Consider the following 10,290-nt stretch of genomic DNA (forward strand, 5'->3'; position numbering starts at 1 on the left):
TTGTTTGCTGTGTTTGATTTGGACGTATTGGAAGTGAGGCGGGGGTAGGAATGTGTGTGTGTGTGTGTGTGTGTGTTTGTGTGAATGTGTTGACTTGTGTGTGTGCAGTCAACTCTCATTAGGCTGGAAAAAAACACTGACATTTTTGCCAGAATCCGGATCATATCTTCTCTTCCTTTATCTATCAAAGCGTTCCTCCAATCAACTCCCTGGTGTGTGTGTGTGTGTGTGTGTGTGTGGCAGTGTAGTGGGAGACAGATGTTTGCTGATTCGACAAGTTTGCACTGCAAACTCAGCCCAATTTAGCCTACAAAAAACATGATGCCACACAGACGCTCGTGGTGACAGCCCACTCTTAATTTTCTCTCCTTTTAATTCTCTCTTTCTCCTCTCAGCTTTCCTCTACTTCTCTTTCTTCTTCTTCTTCTTCTTCCCTCTCTCTGTCCTCTCACACACACACACAAACCCGACGCTATGTGCGATGACACCAGAAGCATTTCAGCTGGGTGTTCTTCTGGAGTTGTTTTCCTTGTTACAGGCACCTCTGACTAAGTCTCAACTTCCACAGAGGACACGTTCTTCAGCCAAACTCAGAGATGATAAACACAAAGCGCTTCAGGCTTCATTTGATACGCTGTCTACGTGATAATAGCTGTACCTTAAACACATTACGATGCAAAAGTTGCGTTTAAACAAGATTAAAACCTACATGAATGGATGAGTTTGGGGATTTATTGCAATGCAATATATGGCAATCATTACAATATTTCCTCAGTGTTTCTATTTTACAATGTACAAACTAGATAAAAAAGACCATAAATAAACAAAATGCTTCATGTAGCTAATTCTTAGCATCAAACAAGAGACATGTACAATTGACACAGATGGATGACGTTCTACTCTAAATGTCTAATTCAACAGAAAATCATACAATTAAAAAGAAAAAAAAACAATTAAAAAACACAAGTGAATCATACAGTTTGTTAGTATGATCTTCCAGTATGAAACTAGTAAGAGCTCGTAATAATACATTCTGTCCGGCTCCTCCCGCTCTCCCGCTCTCTCTCTCTCTCGGGTAACTTTGCATATTCAGAATATTCAAAGATAGCTGACGTCTTGACAAGGGAGATTCCAGGTTGTGTGCATTCACGCATAGCACACACCACACTCGCACACTCGCGCAGACATACGAGCAAAACACATTTTATTCAAGTCAAGCCCAAAGCAGCGAAAAGAAAAGTCGGAAGCCATTCTGCTTATGCACAGCCTTAACATGTCAGCCTTCACGAAACAGATAATAAAATAATGAAAAATAGAACTGGATAAGAGGATGAGGCTTCAGTCTAAGCTCTCCGTAGCTTAATGCTATCTGTGGCCACGTCCACGTCATGGTTTTTTTTTTGTTTTTTTAGAAAACTCCACGGGATGGAAGTTCACAAAAGTGCTGCTTTTCTCTCTCTTCGTCTTGTCTCTCCACTTCGTACTTTTACTTTCCTCCGCTCCTTGTATTTCCACTGGTGAAAAGTCCCTCTAAAGTGCATGGATGAGGTAAATGAAATTCTTCTCAAAACTGGTTTGTATCCGTTCTCCGGCTCAGACTGGAACCATCGTGTGTTGCATGTGCTGCATTTGAGACAACATTTCCTGCTGCACACTGGCAATTAGTATGTCCTGGTGTGATGGTGTGATTATTCCAAGTCTGTCCATCTCCCTGTGGGTGCAGAGAAAAAGATATATGTTCAGACGCAGAGCTTCAACATGCAGACTCAAAGGATGAGGCTGCTTTCATGTACACCTATATATTTCCCCTTACACATACATTAAGAGCTTTTTGGGGTTCAGTGTTTGCTTAAGAACATGTGAACCACCAACCTGACAATTAATAGTCAACCCTGTCTACCAATTAAGCCGTAACCATGTTATCAGCTTGTCTGTGGAGCCTGATAGAGTTTGTGCCTTTGTGCCACAGCGCTCCACAACACATAAAAGAGTAAAGCAACAAAGCAAAGTAACAAGACACCACATCCCGAGCATGCTCAGTGGTGTGGAAACGCAGCTGCAAAGCTGTTTTACATTAAATTTCATGGGCCCATTCATTGCAATAAATGAATACGTCCTCCACACATTTGAACAGTGAATTTTTATGTGTTTTTAATAGATTTTGGATGACAACAGAGTTCTGTGAATAAGCTATGTGCGACAATAGCACTTGGATAAATTCACTGTTGGTTTTAGAGTCTTCGGGGGAACTGTACATATAAAACGAAAGGATGAAACAACACTAGAGTTATCCTTTAATTAAAGGAGTATTTCACTGTTTGACAAAATAAAACCCCGCTAACATCAAACGGGGCAATTAGAGTACACCAACATTTTTGTGTAATTATACAGTACAAGTGCTGTGAGGCGTCTACTGACATCTTGACAAATTGTAAAGGTGTCTGTGCGCTTATTGGATCATCAAATACCGTCTACAACCTCCTCCCTCCGCACCTTTCTGACGTTAGAAACACAGCGCCTGTGTCTGGAAATGTCTGATATATTTTAAAAGCTGACAGTTTAACAAGCACCACAACTTATCTGATTTTTTCTTTAGTACAGGTACATTTACTCAAGTAATGATCTTAAGTACAATTTTGAGGTACGTGTATTTTACTTGAGCATTTCTGTCTTATGCTACTTTACACAGCTACTTTACTACGTTTCAGAGGCAAATATTTTACGTAATACTCCCTTATGCTACTTTTAGCAATACTACACATTACGCTGCTAACGTGTTTGTTTGAGCATACCAAACCCTTAAAGGAGCTGCATGTGACATTCAGAGCATTAATACAGCAGTAAACAACTATTTGCAAGTGTAGTGGAGTCATGCTACCTCTGTGTGTGTTGTCCTCTTAGCTTCTCTGTACATTGTTGTTGTGAGTGTATCCAACTGGCTAACTCGTCGCCGCCACTCTGCACTGAGCTCATACGCAGTTACAGCTAATATCAGGATGGTATTGTCGTGTAAGATTAGCACCCACCCCCCAGTTTCCTCCAAATTAACAATGCCACCTCTGTCGGCACTGTTGCTGTTGTTAGCACTATATATGGAGTTAGCACCGTTAGCTGCTATTCACCAGCTCAGCCACCTCCATGTTGAGAACCATGTGCAGACAATCTCGCCCCACACTCTGAATCATAGATATGCTCTGAATCAGTGGTTCCCAGCTGGTGTGTCGCGGCCCAAAAGTGGGTTGCGGGTGAGTTTGTGAAAAAACACTTTATTTTTATGTACAGTACAATTCCAGCACAGAGGTTTTATTTTGAAGTGCTGTTTCCTGCTGTGGAGTGAGTGACTAACCAACAGCTACTTGACAAAGACAGCAAACTAGCTCAAATCAAACCAAACACAAGTATGACACTGAATGAATTAAACTGTGGGACCTTGAACTCATGACTAAAGAGGAATCTGGACCCCTTGACTGGACCAGTTGGGAACCACTGCTCTGAATGTCTTTTACTGCTCCTTTAAGAGTGCTGGATACAAAAATGACACGGCCACAGTTGTGTGCAAACATTTGTTTCTGCTCATTCTGACTGTAATACAATTGCTGTCTCTTGTTTTGACTTGAGCCTGATTGTTGCATAAAATGTGATTGTGTTTTTGGAGAAGAAATGTGCCGAGTAAATGCCAAAGTCTATTTTCACATGAAGGTGCACTTACTGGTGTGTGAGAGCCAGGAGGCTGTCGAGGCTGGTGTATCCTCCTGCTGCCAGAGTGTCTGTGTACCTCTCCAGCCCGATGGACCGCAGCCACTCGCACACCGACCACACAGGCACGCACACCTCCGGTAGGACTGACACACACACCTCTGAACCCACCCCTGACTCCAACACAGTGGCTGTGGGTCTGTAAGAACAGAGAGAGCGAGAGGAAGGAGGTGGTGTGAAATCACAATTGAAGGAGCATTGTGCTTGTTTGCATTATCATCTGGGTGAAAGCACGTAGGTGTGAGTACAGCATCAATGCTGAATGAATATCAAATGGACATATATGTATTCTGTGTCTTTGTCTGTGCTCTGTTATTGCCTGTATCTACATGTCCAGTACACACCTCTCCCCTCCTGTCCGGCGCAGTGTCCCAGGGTTACGGATGAGTTTATCCAGCATGTTGAGTATCTGGCTGAAGGTGGGTCTCTCTGCTCGCTCCCTCTCCCAGCAGTCCAACATTAACTGGTGCAGCACCACAGGACAGTCCATAGGAGCAGGCAGACGGTAGCCCTCTTCTATCGCTTTAATCACCTGAAGGAAGGACGGAGGTGGAGGTGTTATCATTTTTACATCACACTGGATCCAATGGTAAGAGATTCCTGATACAGTAGAGACCGTTTCATTGCTGTTCTCTTGCTCGGGCAACAGCTTTGGTCCCTGTTTATTTCCTGCCAGCTACTGCATTAATAAACTTTCCAACAGGAAGTACTCTTGGACCCTTTTAAAATGTTTATGTTTACTAGTTTGAGTTTCGTCTATGCACAGACAAACTGAAAACAGCTATCCAGTGCAAGTATCATACTGTTTATAGTGATGCTAGTAGGGCTGTCACCGAATAGTTGACCAAACGTTAGTTGACCAGAAAGGTCATTAGTCGGCAAGATTTCAATTGGTCACTTAGTCGCAGAAAAAACAAACAAACGTGACACTCTCTAAGGAGCTGCACCATGTCAAAATAAATCAAAACCTATACGGCTGGATCATGTGGGAATTTAATTTGAAAGGACAGACACAGGAAGTGTCCACGCTCAGCAGTCAGACAGGAGTCAGGTTAATTTCCAGGGCTGGTACCTGCNTAGGCCTATATTAATGAAGGTTCATTAGTACGATTTGGTATTTCTCAATACCAAAAAGTAACAATGTTACTTGTTGGCTTCATTTTTCTGCCCGAGGGGTCGCCTCTTGCTTGGAGCTTGTTGGTCTCGACTTACTTGTGAGTTGTAAAACAATGGCTTGTTTCCACCTCTGCTACATACTTATTGTCACTGTATATTGTGTTTGCAGTTAGTTTACAATAAATCAGTGTATGTTACTGTTCAGCACAGGAAATGCCAAAAGAGTTCAATCAAGCTGCCACTGCTGATTGAGTTTCCCAAAAAGAAAGCAAAACCTTTTGCTGAAGATTTATTGTGTTTCTGTTGTTTTCTAAGATCTTCCCAGAGCTGTCTCACCACCAACTGCAATTTATTTTAATTTTTTGCAGCTGCGAGCAGCTCCTCTATTTCCTTTGTACATTATACTGTGGGGACAATACTGTTCATCAGGGGTTTTCAAAGTCTGACATTGTGGGGCCCCCGCTCAGACAGAGCTGAGACAACTGCGCCTTTTGAGCATTAGTGCTGTCAAAAACAATAATACAGTGCAACATGAAAAGTTCATATTAATGGAATTTGTAACTCGCTTTGTCTTCCTCCTATCTGGGGGATAATTATGCTCTAAGTTTTGGACCAACTGTTCGGGGGCTCTGGGGAATGTAAACAGGAAGTATAATGTTGCCATGGAGTCTGTTAGCAGTGCCATTTTTTTCAGCTTATATTTTGTTTTTGCATCACTGCCATATGCATGAGCTGTGTGTCACAGTCTCTGTTGCAGTTCCAAATGCTGTCTGTGTTAATGAGCGCGCCAAATCAGTCAGTTTTCTAACATGAGAATACTACATATCCAACTATGTCACAGTGTGTGGTATCATATCGAGTCACAGCGATGGAGTTGCACTAAAAATGAGGTTTAAAGATGCTGAGATAACGCAGGAATCAGTGTTTCACTACAACACATAAACTAGATAAAAAAAACAACAACAGAAGAGCAGCTCAGCATGTGCTAATTTACTCTTTAAAAAAAAAGAAAAAGTAAATAAGATGGATAAAGTGTCTAGAGAACGGCTCATCAGGAAAATTTTCTTAGGCTACAACTGTGCTGCAGATGAAATCAATCATGTCTGAAGATTTCCATATGCCAGACTGCCTCTTTGACCTACTCAAACTTAACAAGCTTTGATAGCAAAGTGATTGCAAATTTGCTCTGCAATAGGATTTTCGTCTCAGATCTCAGAAACTGTTCAGAACAACTAAATCACCCCTAAATGTATATATTGTGTGTGTGTGCCTGGCTGCGGGATAACACTAAGCAGCATTTTCTAGTCATTTTTTATTAAGGCTAAATATGTATACTCAATAAAATGTCCTGTGACTGAAGAACATAATCTTGGCTTGCTGCCCTCTCTGAGGATAATTTTAAGGCAAAATTTACAATTTTTTAAATGGTGCAGAGGTCAAAGACACTGGGTCAGTATTCAATGCGTCACACAGACGGTTTATTTTCCTCTAGAAGTCCCTTCTTAAAATATCCGAAAGAAGTGCAGCCTTTTCCATTTATTTATCCTCTTAAATTGAGTTACTTTGAGTCCAATTTGTGGACCAAAGAGATGTAAAAGTTTAAATTGACTTTCTAACAGCACACAAATTATGTTTCAGGAAAGGTCCCTATCCAAAAAAAAATGTTTTTTTGGATAGGGACCTTGACAAGAAACGTGGGTCAGTGAGTGAGATGAATGTTATTTTAATACTTCTGGCCATCTTCCCTTCAAGTTAAGATAACACTGTACACACTAACTTCATTGCTTAAATCTCATAGACACAAGCCCCTTTTACACTGCCTGCTCAAGATGGGAATGTTGCGCCGTTACTCCGACTTGCCGTTCTGTTTAAAAAGTATGAACACAGAATGGGGGGGCAGAGTTGTTTTACCATTAATCCACCAGCAGAATCAATGGGATTTCATTTGTGAAACATGAGCAGAACAAATTTGTGACTCAACTATTCGCAGAAGGAAATTTACATGTATGTCGGCATTCGTCCACGTTAGTAGCTCCTGTCTTTTTGTAGGTAGTAACAAAATCTACCCCTGCCTCTGACGGCTCATAGTGCTAGTGTAAATAAGATTTTGCGCATAAATGTTGCTCGTCATTATTAGAACTGACAGTTTTATTTCGTATTGTGCCTTTGAAACATTAGAAATGATTACAAATATAACACATTTAGTTAAATTAGTTGGCATTTAGCAGATTTAAGCTTCAGAATAGGGTTCTTAAAATCGTGAATAAGTTATTTAAATCGACTAATTGCAAAGCTGGAAAATGCTGTTCTATGAATAAATGAAATAACAAACCAACTAAGTTTTTCGTTTTCTCTCGCTTTTTTTGTTTGCTCCATGTTCACAGGTCGACAGGATGCACCTGTCCATTATCACCTGGCTATTCATGGGAGGGATGTTTGCTAATTGCTGACATTGACTGGCATTCATGAACATACACACATGCCTAAGATCAAATCTAAGTTTCTGCAGCGTGCATGAAAGTAGGTTTTTAGTACCAAAGTTTTTCATGTGCACATCTACTCACAGATTTACAAACATTTCATGATTGAGACCTAATATTTGTGTAAAAGGGACAGCCAGCAGGATGGGAGCCCAGGGTGTGGCACTCTGATGACATGTGTGGGAAACACTACCGGGAGATCTGAAAAGCAGCTTGTAGCAGTTAGCAGCTAACTCAAAGAAGATGAACAACGACCAAAAAGGTCCACAAGTTGGGAAGACAATGAGGTCCAGGAGCTCCTCACCCTCTGAGCAGAGGGCAAGACCAACTGCCAGTTAATAGGGACAGTACTTGTTATAATAAATGCATTGTTACTGTTAAGGAAGCGCAGCTCCCATGTGTATGTTATATGTCACACTAAAGGCCGACGCTGTTGTGTTACACGTCAAGCTTCTCTTGATTCCGGAGCGGTGGCATGATGTAGCTGTTTGGTTCTGTATAAAAATGAAGGGTCTTTGTTGCTGCATTATTGAGGACTCTCTTCATCGCAATCACTTCACAACAGAGTGCATGGGCGGAAGCAACCACATGAGCAATCACACACACAGATTATAAGTAAATTCCCACTTTGACCATATTATATAAAACCACTCATTTGGAAATGAAAATGAAGGTGAATCTTCAAGTCATTACTCAAACCATAAACATTCATTAGATCTTAAAGAGCCACTTCCTGGTTCAACTTTGACCCGCTGTACCTGCCGTACTTGTATACAAACACAGTTTAACCCAGCAACTGAAAATCCTGAGAAACATTTTGGGTGAAGTCATTTTTGTTTTCACTTCCAAATTACTGTTTAAGATTCCCCAGAAGTGAGAAATACAGCTAACGAGTAAAGTGTGATTAGCAACCGGATCCGTGGCCAAAACTATGAAAACAAGACCCAGGCTGCAAGAAAAAAAAGGTCTTTGAAATCTGAGAGTAATCCATATTCTGGAGCTAAATCATCTATTCATTGAATTCATTATATAATTATAATGGAGGTGATACAGCATTTTGATTTGACATTTACCTTTAAATATGCAAAGGCTTTCAGGAATGAGCTCGCTCTTTTGTCTCTGAGGCAACTCGCAGGTTAGATGATATATATAATTACTCACATCCTGGTTGTTCATGTCCCAGTAGGGTCTTTCTCCGTATGAAACCACCTCCCACATGACGATGCCATAACTCCACACATCACTGGCGGTGGTGAACTTCCTGTAGGATATGGCTTCTGGGGCCGTCCATCTGATGGGGATCTTCCCTCCAGGGGAAAGATAAGTCCCAGTGGCCTCCTAAAAGAGCAATGACATTTTATTTTCACCATTGATTTTTTTCTTTTTGCTTAATTGATTGCCTTATTGATTGATTTATCTGAACAAATGGAGAAAACATTTTAATTTCTTAAAGTTTAGCTCAACTTTTACTCTTTGATTGATGTCTATCATTCGTCAATAGCAGTGACACTCAACTTGCAGCCCACGGGCCAGATGTGCCAGGACGCCCGCCAACCATTTATTCATTCAAAATAAAAATAAATTGATTCACGCTGGGAATTTATTTTGTAAACTGAATATAAATAAGGTGCCAGAGTGCATAAAAAGCATGAAAACAGAGCTTGTTTATCAACCAAAGTGCCAGGGTAAGATCCCCCGGACCCCCCGACAGAAGCTGGGCTGAGCCACAAATGTCCTCAAATCCTGGAAACACACTTGTGTACACTTGACCTGTGCGGGGCTGCTGAGCCTGGATTTGCCTCTTGGCAAAGATGAGCCAAAACAGATAATGTCAAAAGGCTGAAAACAGGCAACTAATTTAATATATATACTGATAAATATTATTGTTTGTTTATTAACTGGCCCCTGGCCTCCTGTCACTCTGCAAAAGTGGCTCCTCGGCAAAGCAAGTTGTACATTCCCAGTCTACAGTCTATAATAAATATGTTTTTTAAAGGCAGCTGTTAACAATAAAAGTGTATATAAAAAGGCTGTCAGTGTTTAATTTAAGTGATGAACAATAATGACTTTGGAATCAGGAGACAAACAAACAGCAGACTGCATGTATATGTTCACATCCAGTATGTGTGTGCATGTGTTCTTTCTGTGTGTGTCTTACCCGTGTGGTATACGCAGCCTCTGGGTCATCCTCCAGAACCCGACTCAGGCCAAAGTCAGACACTTTACACACCAGGTTGCTGTTGACCAGGATGTTTCGAGCTGCCAGGTCTCGGTGAACGTAGCTCATTTCTGACAGGTACTTCATCCCTGAGGCGATGCCACGCAGCATGCCGACCAGCTGGATCACTGTGAACTGGCCGTCGTGTTTCTGAAACATCAAAATGATGGAGACAGGAGTGCAGGTTAACATGGGCACCGGCAACTTAAATGCAAATATTTTCTAATGTCTTCACTCCTCTGTTACAGTAAACTAAATATCATTGGGTTGTGGACAAAACAAGACATTTAAGGAGGTCACTTTGGGCTATGGGAAACACTCATTGATATGTTTAAACGATTTTCTGACATTTTACAGAGCAAACAACTGATAAATAAATGGATAAAATACTCAACAGATTATCTGTGATTTGATACATTAACATGTCAGTTACAACAGTGTAAAAAAAATAATAAAACTGCTTGGGTAAACACACATTTTTACAGCCTTAAGGATTAATGCATCTATTGATTATCATTCCAGTCCAGTGTCGTCTTTTTGAGTCTTGTATAGAGTCCATTTTCCCCATTTTCTCTCTAGCTGTGCTTCTTGTAGTCTCAGTATGTGTCAATTTCTCCATTAAAAAGATTGCCAATTAGAGTTACATTTCTCCAGTCACCTTGAGGCGTCCTGTTCTACATATCTACCAAGTTTAGTAAAAATCCATATGGCGGTTAGGCC

General features: G+C 41.0%; 1 protein-coding gene across 1 annotated transcript in view; it reads right to left on the reverse strand.

Moving 5' to 3' along the window:
* Positions 1–713: 713 nt before the first annotated feature.
* The window catches only part of LOC126382862 (ephrin type-A receptor 4-like), a 38,547-nt gene continuing 28,970 nt past the window's right edge, over positions 714–10,290 (reverse strand). The window contains exons 15-19 of the mRNA XM_050032963.1: positions 9,511–9,720; positions 8,514–8,690; positions 4,101–4,288; positions 3,710–3,895; positions 714–1,711 (exon numbers count right to left, since the gene is read on the reverse strand). Of these exons, the coding sequence (XP_049888920.1) occupies positions 1,594–1,711; positions 3,710–3,895; positions 4,101–4,288; positions 8,514–8,690; positions 9,511–9,720 (879 nt within the window). The 3' untranslated portion in view covers positions 714–1,593. The remainder of the gene's footprint in view (positions 1,712–3,709; positions 3,896–4,100; positions 4,289–8,513; positions 8,691–9,510; positions 9,721–10,290) is intronic.

Source organism: Epinephelus moara, chromosome 21, assembly GCF_006386435.1.
Source record: "Epinephelus moara isolate mb chromosome 21, YSFRI_EMoa_1.0, whole genome shotgun sequence".
Taxonomy (NCBI): Eukaryota; Metazoa; Chordata; class Actinopteri; order Perciformes; family Serranidae; genus Epinephelus; species Epinephelus moara.